At 42.9% G+C, this 18,932-nt stretch overlaps 1 protein-coding gene across 4 annotated transcripts in view; it reads right to left on the bottom strand.

Moving 5' to 3' along the window:
• LOC124047014 (zinc finger protein 385B-like) overlaps positions 1-18,932 on the bottom strand; it is a 188,228-nt gene that overhangs the window by 7,806 nt on the left and 161,490 nt on the right. For all 4 annotated transcript variants that reach the window (XM_046367761.1, XM_046367768.1, XM_046367767.1 and 1 more), the window contains one exon: positions 1,884-2,082. In XM_046367761.1, the coding sequence (XP_046223717.1) occupies positions 1,884-2,082 (199 nt within the window). The remainder of the gene's footprint in view (positions 1-1,883; positions 2,083-18,932) is intronic.

The raw sequence follows: 18,932 nt of genomic DNA, 5'->3' as shown, positions 1-18,932 counted from the left end.
AGCAGTAGCTAGCAAGGATTAATTATATTAGCATCCCAAAGCAACATTCATTAAACACAAAAATTGGTAAGAAAATTAATACATAAAAGTATACCAGTTACATTTAAGGACCAAAAATTTGATTGGCACATGGTTTATGATCGCTGCAGCTGTACATAGTCCATCTGTAAATAGCCCACCCAATCTACCTCATCCCCATACTGTTTTTATTTACTTCTCTGCTCTTTTGCACACCAGTATCTCTACTTGCACATCATCATCTGCTCATTTATCACTCCAGTGTTAATCTGCTAAATTGTAATTCTTCACTACTATGGTCTATTTATTGCCTACCTCCTCATGCCTTTTGCACACACTGTAGATAGAGACTTTATTTTTTTCTACTGTGTCATTGACTTGTTTATTGTGCTATTGGCTTGTTTATTGTTTACTCCATGTTGTTCCATGTGTAACTCTGTGTTGTTGTCTGTGTCACACTGCTTTGCTTTATCTTGGCCAGGTTGCAGTTGTAAATGAGAACTTGTTCTCAACTAGCCTACCTGGTTAAATAAAGGTGAAATAAAAAAAAATGAAAATGAACTGATACACAAAACAACACATGATTCAAACCTTCATTTTTCAATTTAAATTATTATATAACATTCTTGCAATCAATAGTATGTTATGTATATGGGGGACACAACCATCCCAGCTCTGCTGATTTTGCTGGGAAGAGACAGAATCATTAGATCACTTGTTTTTGTCCTGCCTATAGTATGGAGCTTGTTTCTGGTCACAGGTTCAGGAATGTCTGAAAAATAACAAACATCCAGCTAGGCAGTCTGTGACTCTGACTAACAGTCATTGGATGTGACTCTGTGAAAAGACACTGGCTGTGTCCCACATGGCACCCTATTCCCTATAAAAAATACATAGAGCTCTTGTCATAAGTAGTGCACTAAACGGGGAATATGGTGCCATTTGGGACACAGTCACAGAATACTAAGGAGTAGTATCACTGGCTCTGGATCATTACAGAACTTGAACCTAATCTCTGAAGAGGGCTGAGGAGTGACTTTCTGTCTGTGGTCCAAATGGTACCCTATCCCACTACTTTTGAACAGGGTCATATGGGCCCTGCTCAATAGTAGTGCACTATATAGGGAATAGGGTTCCATTTGGGATGCAGATCTTGAAACCCTCTTACCTGCAGTTTGGACCCCAGGAAGAGTAGATGCTGCCTTGGCAACATCTAATGGGGATCCTAATAAAATACTAAGTAGCTCCTAATGGCCCTCCCCTGATGTGAGGCCAGACAGTGTGACTTAAAAAAATATCAAGATCCAACAGAAATTAGTGGAAATGTACATTTTACAACATATTGGTTTAGATTTGAAGCTTTCTTTTCTGCCTTGGTTGGTAACACATGCATGTGGTCTATTCCGACAATATTCATCTATACATGATAGATGTTAGATATTATTGTCTTTCCCCTATAGGCTACTCCCACAAAGAAACGTAGAATTATTCAATGAAACAAAAAATGGATGTGGTTTAACTACTTTATCCCAGTGAGCAAAACTGGTTGAAATGCATGGCAATGAGCATGGCACTTGTTACACTAATGCCTGTTAATGAGTCATTCAATTGGTTAAGGCATTTGTCAGAGTTAATTTAATGAGAAAAACACTTATTCCAAAGATACATACAGTACACACATGCACAAGCGTGCATGCACATTCACACACACGTGCATGCACACACACACGCACACACACACACTCACACATGCACGCACACGCACGCACACACACCGCACAAAGCATGCAATGACACAAGATAACACTCAAGGCTAGAGCATGGAGAGGAATGGATGACACACAAGAGCTAAAGTTTCCACATACCTGGTTGGTCAGAGTTGCTGCTCGTGACATTGCTGGTCAAGGTGGTGGAGGTTGTGGTGGTGATTGTCTTAGCACTGTCCAGGGGAGGAGGAAGTGGAGGAGGAGGAAGGGAACTCTTAGGCGGCTTATTCTTGGTGTTCTCCTGTGCTTTGAGCTTCTTGGCATGTTTACTGCCTTTGTAGTGCGCCTCGGCTTGGCTCTGCAGAGGGAGAACAAATGAACCATGCAATCAGGTACTTTCTCACACAACAGGTCTCAGTCATGGACTGCAATCACATCGCATCACATAGGACAAACACACACACACACACACACACACACACACACACACACACACACACACACACACACACACACACACACACACACACACACACACACACACACACACACACACACACACACACACACACACACACACACACACACACACACACACACTTCAATCACAGCTTTCAATAGATAGGCCCAATCAGAGGGAAAATTAGAGAGATGTTTGTTTGTTTGATTGGATAAAGATGTTAGGGCGGATCAGGATGTTAGGATTTTCATATGGCCAATGGGAAGAAGTAGGGTGTGTGTGTGTGTGTGTGTGTGTGTGTGTGTGTGTGTGTGTGTGTGTGTGTGTGTGTGTGTGTGTGTGTTGTGTGTGTGTGTGTGTGTGTGTGTGAGAGAGAGAGAGAGAGAGAGAGAGAGAGAGAGAGAGAGAGAGAGAGAGAGAGAGAGAGAGAGAGAGAGAGAGAGAGAGAGAAAGAGAGAAAAAGAGAAAAAGAGAGGGAGAAAAATGAGAGAGCGAGAGAGAGAGAGAGAGAGAGAGAGAGAGAGAGAGAGAGAGAGAGAGAGAGAGAGAGAGAGAGAGAGAGAGAGAAAAAGAGAAAAAGAGAGAGAAAAATGAGAGAGAGAGAGAGAGAGAGAGAGAGAGAGAGAGAGAGAGAGAGAGAGAGAGAGAGAGAGAGAGAGAGAGAGAGAGAGAGAGAAAAGAAAGAGAAAAAGAGAGGGAGAAAAAATGAGAGAGCGAGAGAGAGAGAGAGAGAGAGAGAGAGAGAGAGAGAGAGAGAGAGAGAGAGAGAGAGAGAGAGAGAGAGAAAGAGAAAAAGAGAGGGAGAAAAAATGAGAGAGCAAGAGAGAGCTTTAGACAAAATAATTAATGATAAGAAAAATGAACAAGAAATGGATTCTAGTGAGTGAGCAAAGAGCATTTTGGAGACTGATAGTTTTAAATTGGTTTGATTGTACACTCTATATGCTGGATATATGGGGAAAATGACTACAACACACTCAGCGAATCTTTATGTTGATTTAGGAGTTGAGTGGAATGGGATATCACCTCACCTCAAGGTGGTCTGGTGCATTAAGTCGCTATAGGTTAATAGCTATATTTTACCAATCTTGTTTCTAACATCCTGTCCTTGCACATACAATCATTAGAAGTAATTCATATTGAACCATGGTCCTCTTCTCTGAGGTGGAACATTCCTGTCTTTTTTACTTTTAAAGGTTTGTGGTCCTCTTCATCACACACATAAACCATGCTGCTATGGAAAGGTGTATTAATTGAGGAGCAAACTGAAGTGAAGATATCCCTGTGGCTATAACATTTACAGAAAACATCTAGGTATCCATGGAAACTCAGAACCTCCAATCCTGGAGTGAAAAATCTTTAGAAAAAGTCACTGATCTGAGGACACATGAGTCACTAGTGACATGAGATTATATCTGTGACTCAAGGGTTGCATCCCAATTGCCACCCTATTCCTTATATAGTGCATTACTTTTGAATAGAGCACTATGTGCCCTGGTTAAACAATTGTGCCCTTAATAGGAAATAGGATGCTATTTGGAATACAGACAAGATGACCCATATTGCCATGAGACAACCAGTCAGATGAAACACCAGAGAAAATGGAAAATCAAGAATGTTTTCTCTGTCATAGATTAAACGTGACACTGGGTTTTTCCCAATATGTATACTACCGTGCTCCACACTCATTCTCCGAGTGCATTCTCTAAGGATGTTCTCTAGAGTACGTTCTTGTGAGGACGAGAGTGTGGAGAACGGATAAAACATTACAATTGAGAAGCACTTGCACTTTCCCTACGGTATAACCTCACGCTGCACCTCCCCATTCACTGAACCTCCCCGCCAGGACAATGGCAATAAAAACAAAACAAGATATACACAAAGAAAAAGTTTAATTTCATAATTATCTGCAAGTTACAGTTGAAGTCGGAAGTTTACATAGGCTTAGGTTGGAGTCATTAAAACTTGTTTTTCAACCACTCCACAAATGTATTGTTAACAAACTATAGTTTTGGCAAGTCGGTTAGGATATCTACTTTGTGTATCACACAAGTAATTTTTCCAACAATTGTTTACAGACAGATTATTTCACTTATACTTCACTGTCTCACAATTCCAGTGGTTCAGAATTTTACATACACTAAATTGACTGTGCCTTTAAACAGCTTGGAAAATTCCAGAAAATTATGTTATGGCTTTAGAAGCTTCTGATAGGCTAATTGACATAATTTGAGTCAATTGGAGGTGTACCTGTGAATGTATTTCAAGGCCTACCTTCAAATTCAGTGCCTCTGCTTGACATCATGGGAAAATTAAAATAAATCAACCAAGACATCAGAAAAAAATTGAAGACCTCCACAAGTCTGGTTCATCCTTGGAAGCAATTTCCAAACGCCTGAAGGTACCACATTCTTCTGTACAAAAAATAGTACGCAAGTATAAACACCAAGGGACCATGCAGCCGTCATACCACTCAGGAAGGAGATGTGTTCTGTCTCTAGAGATGAACGTACGTTGGTGCGAAAAGTGCAAATCAAACCCAGAACAACAGCAAAGGACCTTGTGAAGATGCTGGAGGAAACGGGTACAAAGTATCTAAATCCACCACAATAACATAACCTGAAAGGCCGCTCAGCAAGGAAGAAGCAACTGCTCCAAAACTGCCATAAAAAAGCCAGACTACGGTTTGAAACTGCACATGGTGAAAAAGATTGTACTTTTTGGAGAAATGTCATCTGGTCTGATGAAACAAAAATAGAACTGTTTGGACATAATGACCATCCTTATGTTTGGAGGAAAAGGGGGAGACTTGCAAGCCGAAGAACACCATCCCAACCGTGAAGCACGGGGGTGGCAGCATCATGTTGTGGGGGTGCTTTGCTGCAGGAAGGACTGGTGCACTTTACAAAATAGATGGCATCATGAGGACGGAAAATGTTGTGGATATATTGAAGCAACATCTCGACATCAGTCAGGAAGTTAAAGCTTGGTCGCAAATGGGTCTTCCAAATGGACAATGACCCCAAGCATTCTTCCAAAGTTGTGGCAAAATGGCTTAAGAACAACAAAGTCAAGGTATAGGAGTGGCCATCACAAAGCCCTGACCTCAATCCCATAGAAGATTTGTGGGCAGAACTGAAAAAGCGTGTGCGAGCAAGGAGGCCTACAAACCTGACTCAGTTACACCAGCTCTGTCAGGGGGAATGGGCCAATATTCTCCCAATTTATTGTGGGAAGCTTGTGGAAGGCTACCTGAAACGTTTGACCCAAGTTAAACAATTTAAAGGCAATGCTACCAAATACTAATTGAGTGTATGTAAACTTCTGACCCACTGGGTATCTGATGAAAGAAATAAAAGCTGAAATAAATTGTTTTCTCTACTGTTATTCTGACATTTCACATTCTTAAAATAAAGTGGTGATCCTAATTGACCTAAGACAGGGAATTTTTACTCGGATTAAATATCAGGAATCATGAAAAACTGAGTTTACATGTATTTTGCTAAGGTGTATGTAAACTTCCGACTTCAACTGTATATGTGAATCGTAATAATCTACCTAGCCAGCTAGTTTAACAGACAAAAATTACCAAAAAACGAATGTTATGCAAGGTAGATGTCAATTCTTCACTGGTAGCTAGCTAGCTAACAATTCTTCATAGCTATCTGACAAGCTAACAGTAGTAGGTAGCCAGTTAGCCATATTGACATACTTGCAATCCACGCACACTACAGGGTATTGTGGGCGGGTAAATATGCATTTTCTGTACTTAACACACATGTGCTTTGCTTTTCAACTAGCTAAAAGCTAGCTAGTTGGAGTTTGTGTGTACTTCCGTTTGTACTACCGCATGGTAAAGCAACACACAAGTTGAAAATTATTTTTATTTAACATTTATTTAACTAGGCAAGTCAGTTAAGAACAAATTCTTATTTTCAATGATGGGATGCAGTGCTTTAGACCGAGCCCCAATATTGAACGCATGCGGTACACAAAACGCACCACAGCCTGACTTCCGCTGGAATGCAAAGAGTTTGATGCATCTGGTGGACATGAGGCATCATACTCTGACTCTCGTGTGCTCCATTTTGCATGCTCAGAGCACGGTAAGTACACATTTTGAGGAACACCCACTGTGTGTACACACTGTTCGAATGGAAAAGGTGTCTAAAGATAATTAAGATCTTAAATTGCCTAGAGATTTGCTTTCCTGATAGAAGGGAGAACACTGAAGAAAAAGGCCAATATGTTGCAGATGCAGTGAACAAGTAAACCTTTATGTTACTTACAGTAGGTGTAGTTGTCAATTAATTAATTCCTGATTAGAGTGAGGACACACTAGAAAAAGTATTATTACATACAGTAATAGTGTAGACGCCTTTCTGTTTCTACAGTATCAGCCGGTGTCAGAGGAAGGCCCTACAAATTGTCAAAGACTCCAGCCACCCTAGTCATAGACTGTTCTCTCTGCTACCGCACGGCAAGCGGTACCGGAGCGCCAAGTCAAGGTCCAAAAAGCTTCTTAACAGCTTCCACCCCCAAGCCATAAGACTCCTGAACAGCTAATCAAAGGGCTACCCAGACCCTCTTTTACGCTGCTGCTACTCTCTGTTTATTATCTATGCATAGTCCCTTTAACTCTACCTACATGTACACATTGACTGTACGGAACTCCCTGTATATAGCCTCGCTTGTTATTTTACTGTTGCTGTTTAATGATTTGTTACTTTTATTTTCTATTGGTCTATTTTATACTTAACACTTTTTTTTTTTTCTTAACTTCTTAATGCATTGTTGGTTAAGGGCTTGTAAGTAAGCATTTCACTGTAAGGATGTATTCGGCGCATGTGACAAACGGCGCATGTTGTCAATTCTATTTCTGTATTACTCCATACCTGAGGTCAAATACACTATATATACAAAAGTATGTGGAGACCCCTTCAAATAAGTGGATTTGGCTATTTCAGCTACACCTGTTGCTGGCAGGTGTATAAAATCGAAAAAACAGCCATGCAATCTCCGTAGACAAACATTGGGAGTAGAATGGCATTACTGAAGAGCTCAGTGACTTTCAATGTGGCACCATCACAGGATGCCACCTTTCCAACAATTTAGTTTGTAAAATGTCTGCCCTGCTACAGCTGCCTGGTCAACTGTAAGTGCTGTTATTGTGAAGTGCTAAAGTTTAGCAGCAACAATGGCTCATCCACAAAGTGGTAGGCCACACAAGCTCAAAGAACGGGACCGCCGAGTGCTGAAAAATAGCATGTAAAAATTGTCTGTCCTCGGTTGCAACACTCATTACCGACTTCCAAACTGCCTCTGGACGCAATGTCAGCACAATAACTGTTCGTTCATGAAATGGGTTTCCATGGCCGAGCAGTCACACACGTCATTGGACTCTGGAGCACTGGAAATGCGTTCCCTAGAGTGATGAATCACGCTTCACCATGTGGCAGTCCGACGGATGAATCTGGTTTTGGCAGATGCCAGGAGAACACAACCTGCCCCAATGGAGAGTACCAACTGTAAAGTTTGGTGGAGGAGGAATAATGGTATAGATGTCACACCCTGATCTGTTTCACCTGTCTTTGTGCTTGTCTCCACCCCCCTCCAGGTGTTGCCCATCTTCCCCATTATCTCCTGTGTATTCATACCTGTGTTCTCTGTTTGTCTGCTGCCAGTTCATTTTGTTAATAAAAACCTACCAGCGTTTGTTTCCCTGCTCCTGCCTGTTTCTTGCTCCTGTTTTCTAGTCCTTCCCGGTTTTGACCATTCTGCCTGCCCTGAAACTGCCTGACATTTTGTACTTTACCCCACCGTAATGGATTATTGAACACTGCCTTCTCTGACCCTGAGACTGCCTGCCATTCTGGACCCTTTACACCCTCTCTGGATTAATGACCACTGCCTGCCTTGACCTGTCGTTTGCCTGCCCCTGTTTTGGAATTAAACTTTGTTTCTTCGACACTGTCTGCATCTGGGTCTTACCTTAAACCGCGATAGTACGAACTGACCATGACTGACCCAGCAGACTCGGACCAGATCCGCAAAGCCCTCGCCTCCCAAGAAGCCATCATTGGAAGGCACGAGGAGTTGCGTCATGACCAAGCATTGAACACATTGCTGGAGCAATTCCGTGGGTTGTCTACTAGGCAGCAGCGAGATGATCCAGTTCCTGCTCATTAAGTCTCCTCAGGTTCCCGTGGTATTGGGATTCTCCAGGCTCCAGCGACACAATCCTCTCATTGACTGGTCTGCTAGTGACATCATGGGCTGGAGCCCGTTCTGCCACGCCCACTGCCTGAAGTCAGTGCAGGCTGTTCCGGGACTTCTTCCTGGGGCCTCGGAGGTTTTCCCGGACCTCTCCGCCATTCCCGTGGAGTACCAGGACCTCCGGGAGGTGTTCAGTAAGGCCCAGGCCACTTTGCTGTCGCCGCAATGACCCTGTGACTGCGGGATTGGTATTCTTCTAGGCACCACTCCACCCTGGGGACGACTGTACTCTCTGTTGGGTCCGGAGACCAAGGCTATGGAGACCTACATTGTGGACTCCCTAGCTCCTGGGTTCATCCGTCCTTCTGCCTCCCCCGCCGCGCAGGGTTCTTCTTTGTGGAGAAGAAGGACAAAACCCTGCACCCTTGCATTGACTACCGAGGTCTCAATGACATCACAGTGAAAAAACGCTACCCTCTACCTCACCTCCTCGGCCTTCGAGCCGCTCCAGGGGGCCACCGTGTTCTCCAAGCTGGACCTATGGAATGCCTACCACCTGGTGCGGATACGGGAGGGGGACGAGAGGAAGACTGCCTTCAACATGGCCAGCGGCCACCACGAGTACCTTGTCATGCCCTTTGGCCTTGCCCTGCTATGTTCCAGGCTCTGGTTAATGATGTTCTCTGCTACATCTGGGTCTTACCTTAAACCGTGATAGTACGAACTGACCATGACTGACCCAGCAGACTCAGACCAGATCCTCAAAGCCCTCGCAGTGGGCGTGGCAGAATGGGCTCCAGCCCATGATGTCACTGGCAGACCAGGGGACGAGTGGAAGACTCCCTTCAACATGGCCAGCGGCCATCACGAGTACCTTGTCATGCCCTTTGGCCTTACCCTGCTATGTTCCAGGCTCTGGTTAAAGATGTTCTCTGTTACATGTTGAACCGGTTCGTTTTCGTCTAACTCAATGACATCCTTGTCTTCTGGGATAAATCATCGCTGCAGGGAGCGTACAGATGGATCCAATCCAGGGAAGGTGAGTGCAGTGTTGGATTGCCCCCAGCCCACGTCTGGAGTCCAGCTGCAGTGGTTCCTGGGCTTCGCCAACTTCCCCCTGTCTGCACTCACCTCACCCAAGGTTCCGTTCATGTGGTCTCCAGCTGCTGATCGGGAATTCCTGGATCTTAAACACCACTTCACCACAGCTCCCATCTTGGTTCATCCTGACCCGTGCCGCCAGTACATGGTGGAGGCCGATGATTTTGATGTTGGAGTGGGAGCTGTCCTGTCCCAGCGGTCTGCCCTGGACCTCAAGCTGCATCCCGGCACATTCTTCTCCCACCGCCTCAATGCCACAGAGAGGAACTACGATGTGGGGAATCGTGAGCTGCTCACAGTGAAGATGGCGTTGGAGGAGTGGAGGCACTAGCTGGAGGACATGCATTCATCGTGTGGACCGACCACAAGAAATTGGAATATCTCCGCACTGCCAAATGCCTCAATTCCAGGCAGGTTAGATGGGCCCTACTGTTCACCCGGTTCAACTTCTCCCTCTCTCCTACCGGCTGGAATCCATGTTCATGCCTGACGCTGTCCGCTCCGTGGTCCTGGAGTGGGCCCACTCCTCCAGGCTTGCCTGTCACCCGGGCTAACGGTGGACCCTGGCTTTTGTGCGACAACACTTTTGGTGGCCTACCATGGTTCCTGACGTCTCCGCCTTTGTCGCCGCCTCAATTCATGGGTATTAATATCAATTTGGTCCCCCCTGTGCTGCTATAACAGCCTCCACTCTTCTGGGAAAGCTTTCCACTAGATGTTGGAACATTGCTGTGGGGACTTGCTGCCATTCAGTCACAAGAGTATTAGTGAGGTCGGGCACTGATGTTGATTAAGTGATTAAGCATGGCTCGCAGTCGGCGTTCCAATTCATCCCAAAGGTGTTTGATGGGGTTGAGGTCAGGGCTCTGTGCAGGCTAGTCAAGTTCTTCCACACCAATCTTGACAAACCAGTTCTGTATGGACCTCGCTTTGTGCACAGGGGCATTGTCATGCTGAAACAGGAAGGGCCTTCCCCAAACTGTTGCCACAAAGTTGGAAGCACAGAACAGTCACTGTTCCCTTCACTGAAACTAAGGGGCCTAGCCCATGACAAACAGCCCCAGACCATTATTCCTCCTCCACCGAACTTTATAGTTGGTAATATGCATTGGGGCGGCAAATAGCGTTCTCCTGGCATCCGCCAAACCCAGATTCATCCATCGGACTGCCAGATGGTGAAATGTGATTCATCACTCCAGAGTCCAATGGCGGCAAGATTTACACCACTAGCTGACACTTGGCATTGCACATGGTGATCTTAGGGTTGTGTGTGACTAATCGGCCATGGAAACCCACAGTGGTGACCGTTCTGTGAGCTTTTGTGGCCTCTTCGCGGGTGAGCCGTTGTTGCTCCTAGACATCTCCACTTCACAATAACAGCACTTACAGTTGACCGGGGCAGGTTCTAACAGGTTCAGAAATTTGACTAACTGACTTGTTGGAAAGGTGGCATCCTATGACGGTGCCACGTTGAAAGTCACTGAGCTCTTCAGTAAGGCCATTCTACTGGCAATGTTTGTCTATGGAGATTGCATGGCTGTGTGCTCGATTTTATACGCCTATCAGCAACAGGTGTGGCTGAAATAGCCGAATCTAATTTGAAGAGGTGTCTTCCTACTTTTTTATATACAGTATTGTGAATAAAAACATGTCTAGTTAGATATCTTGCTTTGAAGTAGCCTACGTTATCCATTTGATCCCTGATTCATTGATTGAGGGAATCATTTTATAAAGACAAGTATTTGGTTGTAATGTTGCAATGTTTTTTACCATCCTCCAGGATAGCTACTGCATGGGTTTGCAGGCTTTTGTTCAATCCCTGGTCTAACCACATCGTAGCCTAAACATCAGCTGCTCAACAGGACCTTGTTAAGCAGACTTGGGTGTTTCAGGGCTGGATTACAAGCCTGCACATCCAGGAGCTCTCCAGATGGGGGGTTGACCACAGAACAGTTCTACTTTGTGGGGGGTTAAGTGCCTTGGTCAAGGGCACAACGGCAAGAGATGGTAGGTACATGGGATCAGACACAGCAATCTTCCAGTGTCAATAATGGCTTTTCAAATTTGGTTAAAAGTCATGGAGAAGTCATGGAAAATGTCTATAAACCCTTAATTGTGAATAATCAGATGTGTCTATAGCATAATGTAATTTGTGAATATCTGTGAGCATAGTCTAATGGACCGACTTGGAAAAAGACAGCTCCTGCACTTCTTTCATCCCAGGTTAAGCACTGTGTACAATAGAAACACATTGGCACACTGTTACAAGCTGTCTTTAGGCCATACTGAGTAGTGTTTGCATTTGTTCTCCATTACAGACACCGTAGGTATGCATTATGTCAGCACTCTGTGGACTAGCAGAGAGAATTTATAGAGACATTTAAAGCTGGAGGACCAAGTGCCAGTCTTGTGAATGGAGTTGGACAAATGCTCTTGAAATACACTCTCTGTATCCCTCTCTCTTTCTTTCTCTGTTTCTCCCTCTCTGCCTCTCTCTCACTCTCTGTCTCTGTCTCTCTCTCTCTCTCTCTCTCTCTCTCTCTCTCTCTCTCTCTCTCTCTCTCTCTCTCTCTCTCTCTCTCTCTCTCTTTCTCTCTATATCTTTCAGGAGCAAGCATTCTTGTGACACTCTCCTGTACTGCAGTGCGTACAGTACGTGCATGCGTGTGCATGCACATATGTAGCTGAATCACTGAGATGAATCAGACAATTATGCTCTATACATGGTCTGTGTTTTCACGCAAGCTGTCACAACTAGTTCCTTAGTGTCTAAGTTCACCACAGTCACAGTCACAGTCTCAGTGCATGCAACCTCACTCTGGTGCCCTGGCTCCTTCCCAAAAGCTTTCATTGTAGATACTGTAAAATTAGACCTTGCAGACGGCATTCTCATGGTGGAAATCTCACGGAATCTAAACACGCATTGGTTACCCAAGAACTGTTACTGGTTGACTAATTAAATATAAAATCAAACTAAATAGACTAGATAAAAGTTCATTTAAAAAAGAATGTGCCATGATATCTATGTTTATAGGAAATACTATTGCAGTGTGCTATGGTATTATAGCTGTTTTCCTTTCCACTCTTAGTGAGGCCACTTGAGAAGGCCGGCAGAAGTGTTTTGTGTGGTGTTGTGGCCTCGTTAACTGGAACCTTTAATAGCAGCTAATCTGGAAATAGCATTATCATGAGAGCTCAAGTGAATATTCATTACACATGACAAATAAACTTGAAACTTGGATACTGGTTGAATAAATAAAACTGCCACGATTTCTACAAATTCTCTTTGTGGTGATATATTTTTTGTGTGTTTGTTTTATTTCCACTCCTGTTGAGGCTAATTGAGGGGCAGATGTGTTGTGGCCTAGTTAACATGGAGAGTTTTGTTTTAAAGACAGGGTTAATCTGGAATGGCCTGACCTTTGGGTCTTCTTCTAATCTACTATGTTTCTCCAGAAAACAAAGATCATCCTATTAAGTGTTAAGAAAACGCCACTATATTAATCATAGCTGATTAAAACCCTATGGAAAAACCTCATTCATTTTTTACATGTGATCACGTGAATTGTTCCAAAAAATTGTGTTATGTGATCACTTAATCTTATGTGAAGTTACATGGAACTACACGTGATAGCATGGAACTACACGTGAAATGTTTGAAAGCATGTTTCACATGAGTATAGAAGTAGTTTAGCTCGTCTGGTAGCCTCGTGTCACTGGGCAGCTTTCGGCTGTGCATCCCATTGTAGTCTGTAATGGTTTGCAAGCCCTGCCACATCCTACGAGCGTCAGAGCCGGTATAGTACAATTCGATCTTAGTCCTGTATTGATGCTTTGCCTGTTTGATCGTTCGTCGGAGAGCATATTGGGATTTCTTATAAGCTTCCGGGTTAGAGTCCCGCTCCTTGAAAGCAGCAGCTCTAGTCTTTAGCTCAGTGAGGATGTTGCCTGTAATCAATGGCTTCTGGTTGGGGTATGTATGTAGGGTCACTGTGGGGACGACATCATCGATGCACTTATTGATGAAGCCAATGACTGATGTGGTGTACTCCTCAATGCCATCGGAGGAATCGCGGAACATATTCCAGTCTGTGCTAGCAAAACAGTCCTGTAGTTTAGCATCTGCTTTGTCTGACCACTTTTTTTTGATCGAGTCACTGGTGCTTCCTGTTTAAATTTTAGCTTGTAAGCAGGAATCAAGAGGATTGAATTATGGTCAGATTTGCCAAATGGAGGGCGAGGGAGAGCTTTGTATGCGTCTCTGTGTGTGGAGTAAAGGCTATCCAGAGTTTTTTTCTCTCTGGTTCCACATTTAACATGCTGATAGAAATTTGGTTAGACCAATTTAAGTTTCCCTGCATTAAAGTCCCCGGCCACTAGGAGCGCCGCTTTTGGGTGAGCATTTTCCTGTTTGCTTATGGTGGAATACAGCTCATTGAGTGCGGTCTTAGTGCCAGCCTCAGTCTGTGGTTGTATGTAGACAGCTACGAAAAATTCTGATTAAAACTCTCTTGGTAGATAGTGTGGTCTACAGCTTATCATGAGATACTCTACATCAGGCGAGCGAAACCTTGAGACTTCCTTAAATATCGTGCAACAGCTGTTATTTACAAAAATACATAGTCCGCCGCCCCTTGTCTTACCAGACGCCACTGTTCTATCCTGCCGATACAGCGTATAACCAGCCAGCTGTATTTTGATAATGTCATCGTTCAACCACGACTCCGTGAAGCATAAGATATTACAGTTTTGAATATTCCTTTGGTAGTTTAATCTTCCTCGTAGATCATCGATTTTATTTTCCAACGATTGCAAGTTTGCTAGCAGAATGGAGGGCAGTGGGGGTTAATTCAATTGCCTACGAATTCTCAGAAGGCAGCCCGCCCTCCGGACCCTTTTTCTCTGCATTCTCTTCATGCACATGACGGGGATCTGGGCCTGTTCCTGGCAAAAGCAGTATGTCATTCACGTCGGGCTCATGGGCTGTTAAAGGAAAAAAAGGATTCTGCCAGTCCATGGTGAGTAAACACAGTTCTGATGTCCAGAAATTATTTTCGGTCATAAGAGACGATAGCAGCAACTTTATGTAGAAAATAAGTTGAAAAATGTGTTACGAACAACGCAAAGAAAAAAAAGAGAAAAAGCTATTGGATAGGAACACGTAAAACATCAGCCTTCTTCTCCAAAAAAGACCCTGACTTGAGCACAACTACTTTAAGGGGTGTAGTAGAGCTCCACTTTAATGAAGCCATTGAGGACCGGCCACCTTTCAGTCTTATCTACACTTCTCATACTACAACATCATTAAGCTTTAATGACGAAAGCAGGTTGTGTTTGTATCATATCTGCCATCTCAGGTATGGTTCACATGGAGTTTCCTCCAAACTAGGGAACTTAGCTCAGCTGGATCATATATAGACACATGCGCATGTGCGCACACAGCTTACACACAAACATGTGCTTGCGGAGAACACCACACACACACACAAACACACACACACACACACGTGCGTGTGAGAACCCCACACACACACATAGACACAGCCACTGAGTGTTGACACCACAGCTAACCTAAAATGACATGGCTTCTGAGGAAAAAGCTTGCTTCCTCACAGTGCCTGCTGGGTTTGCTTTCATCTGAATGAGATGTCTCTCTCTTCAATTGAACGCAAAATGGTTGAGGATAGAGCCTGCAGCCCTCCGAGCTGTATCAATCCAATATTGGCCTGACTTCAAACATACAGGGCAGATGATATCTCTCTCTCTCTCTCTCTCTCTCTCTCTCTCTCTCTCTCTCTCTCTCTCTCTCTCTCGACATTCTTCAACAATGAGTTAAAAAGCTGATGGTTTAATAAATAACAGTGGAAGGGGATAGGCATTGGAGCAATATACTGGTGAATGTCGTGAGAGTTATTTCATCAAGATCTTTGAGAATGATTGCAGTTGGTATGTCTGGTAGCCATCTGTGAAAGTTTTTTTATATTGCAAAAGAGCACATTGAAAAGCTCTTTTTCACAGTGGGAAGAAACTGAGATTAAGTTTTAATTTAAAAAACACATTTTATGGACCTGTTAGTTTGCCTGTGGGTTTAGCCTGAAGCATGATTCATGCATTATAAATAGAGACATTTATTTTATTGAGGCTGCACATAAACCACTGCTGGACAGGCATTAATCAGAAGCCTTTAACTTCTTATGGCTGCAGGGGCAGTATTGAGTAGCTTGGATGAAAGGTGCCCAGACGTGTCCAGAGTAAACGGCCTGCTCCTCAGTGCCAGTTGCTAATATATGCATATTATTATTAGTATTGGATAGAAAACACTCTGAAGTTTCTAAAACTGTTTGAATGATGTCTATGAGTATAACATAACTCATATGGCAGGCAAAAAACCTGAGAATAAATCCAAACAGGAATTGGGAAATCTGAGTTTGGTCGATTTTCAATCCAGCCCCTATTGAATACACAGTGGGATATTGGTTATGTTGCACTTCCTAAGGCATCCAATAGATGTCAACTCTCTTTAGAAACTTGAATGAGGCTTCTACTGTGATGTTGGGCCGGATGAGAGCTCTTTGAGTCAATAGTCTGGCAGAGAGCCAGGTCCTGGTCACGTACATTTCACATGATAGCGACCTGCGTTCCATGGCTTTTCTACAGACAAACGAATTCTCCGGGTGGAACGTTATTGAAGATTTATGATAAAAACATCCTAAAGATTGATTCTATACTTAGTTTGAAATGTTTCTATGACCTGTAATATAACTTTTTAAAGTTTTCGTCCGAAGTTCGGCTGGACCTGCACGATCGTTTGGATTTGTGTACTAAACGCCCTAACAAAAGTAGCTACTTGGACATAGATAATGGACATTATCAAACTAAATCAAACATTTAATGTGGAACTGGGATTCCTGGTAGTGCATTCTGATGAAGATCATCAAAGGTAAGGGAATATTTATAATGTTATTTCTGATTTCTGTTGACTCCAACATGGCAGAATTTTTTTTCTTCTGAACGCCGTCTCAGATTATTGCTTGGTTTGCTTTTTCCGTAAAGTATTTTTGAAATCTGACACAGCGGTTGCATTAAGGAGAGGTATATCTATATTTCCATGTCTAACAATTGTATTTATCGACATTTATAATGACTATTTCTGTAAAATGATGTGGCTCTCTGCAATATCTTATTGTGTGCGTTTCTTTTTCTTCTAGATCGCTCTCTGCAATATCACCAGATGTTTTTGGAACTAGTGAAGGTAACGCGCCAATGTATACTGAGATTTATTTATATAAATATGAACTTTATCAAACAAAACATATATGTATTGTGTAACATGAAGTCCTATGAGTGTCATCTGATGAAGATCATCAAAGGTTAGTGATTCATTTTATCTCTATTTGTGCTTTTTGTGACTCCTCTCTTTGGCTGGAAAAATGGCTGAATTTTTCTGTGAGTTGGTGTGACCTAACATAATTGTTTCTGGTGCTTTTTCTGTAAAGCCTATTTGAAATCGGACACTGTGGTGGGATTAACAAGATTACATTTAAAACGGTATAAAATACGGTATAAGGAATTTTAATGATGAGATTTCTGTTGTTTTGAATTTGGCGCCCTGCACTTTCACTGGCTGTTGTCATATCGATCACGTTAATGGGATTTCAGCCCTAAGAAGTTTTAACTAATATGATTAATCTCTAAGGTTTTGTCCCAAATGGCACCCTATTCCCTATAAAGATTACTACTTTTGACCAGGGCCCTATGGTAGTTGGTGCACTATGTGGGGAATAGGGTGCCATTTGGGACACAGTCTAAACTGCTGGCTGTTAAAAGGTTCTGATTGAGGATGTTAAGTAACACAGACGTTGACTTGAATGCTCTTTCACAGTCAATATATAAGGGCAAACCATGCTGGTATGGAAATGCAATAAAAACTATTTTTAGTCGTGTACTCCGGGTCAAAAAAATTGCTTAAATGGTAGCAACTTGCAAGACTTTGTAAATTAGAATGGCATTCCACTTAAAGCCTATCCAACATCAGAGAGATAGCTACCACACTGTAAACGTTGTGCAATTTACCCTTATCACAAAGGCAATAATGTATCTTGAATAAATTGGGTTTAAAGAAGGAGGCAATTCTAAATTCCTTTCCATTTAAGCAATAAAAAAAACTGTCAGATTGGTTTACTCTTCATCTTTAATCATGACTTTACTCATATATACTCAGTAGCAGGGATTATGGCATTGTCCACATAAGCAAACATTGCTGTGAGAAATCTCGAGGGCTGCTAAATCTATTATTAGCTTGTTAGTCACATCCTCGGGAGAACGTGATCAGTTATCTAGTGAGCTCATTTTATTTGCAGTGCGGTGTGCTTACCATGCTTACAGTGCTGTCACCTAGCTACAGGCCTTCCGGTATACAGTATTGTATATTTAACAGCTGTTCACTCATTCTATTTGTATGTCTGTGTCCCAAGTGGCACTCTATTCACTATATAATGCACTACTTTTGACACGGCCCATTCAAAAGTAGTACACTGTAGGAAATAAAGTGCCATTTGGGATACCGACTATTGCTCCTCCTGAGCGGCAGACAAAGCCACTATAAGAAATTGTTCAGCACTTGAAACTTCATTAGAATCTCATTAAGCGAGTGCTAAGATCGACAGGCCTCCCTCCCTCCCTCCCTCCCTCCCCTCCTCCCCACTCTCTCATCTGACTCCTGAATTGGATGGCAGAGAGCAGCTACAGCAGTCTTCAGTTTTACATTCACAGCAGCAGCAGGATGGGGACGGGGATGGAAAGGCATCAGTGCTTTAATGAGCCCTGTCTGGACACACCACGTAATTTCAACCAGGAAATGTAGGTAACATTTAGTTGAGACGTTGATCAATGAGATTTCAACCTTTAGTCACCCAATCAAAAACACAACAGCAAGAAGTGTTATCACTGCACTTTGAACCATTTAAAAGCACAACAAAGTTAAAATGGAAATACAATGTCAGATATTTTGTATTTATACAACAACTTAATGTGTTATCACCGTGTTTCACCTAATAACACACCCAAATGACCAAAATTGCAGTTGAAATTAGATTAAAAGTACGTAGTGTAAGGGATCAATGCTGTTTTAAATTCTGCACATTATTATAGCAATTGTGAAATCTCCGCAGACCTTTGACCTTTGCATGCTAACATAGATTTAACCAGTTTGGGCCCAGTGGGATGTCTTTCCTGCACTGCATTAACAACAAGGCAGACAAGCACCAGAGTGACAGTGCTAAGAGGGCATAATGCTCAAAGTAAAATACATTATGAGTAATCATGTTTCCTTTAAGCCACTTAGTTTTTTCTAATCCAAGTGATTTCTAATCCAAGTGATTTCTAATCCAAGTGATTTCTAATCCAAGTGATTTCTAATCCAAGTGAGTGTC

The sequence above is a fragment of the Oncorhynchus gorbuscha genome, linkage group LG01 (assembly GCF_021184085.1).
Source record: "Oncorhynchus gorbuscha isolate QuinsamMale2020 ecotype Even-year linkage group LG01, OgorEven_v1.0, whole genome shotgun sequence".
Classification (NCBI taxonomy): domain Eukaryota; kingdom Metazoa; phylum Chordata; class Actinopteri; order Salmoniformes; family Salmonidae; genus Oncorhynchus; species Oncorhynchus gorbuscha.
Note: the sequence above shows the minus strand (reverse complement) of the source record. Positions and strands in the feature narration are given on the sequence as shown.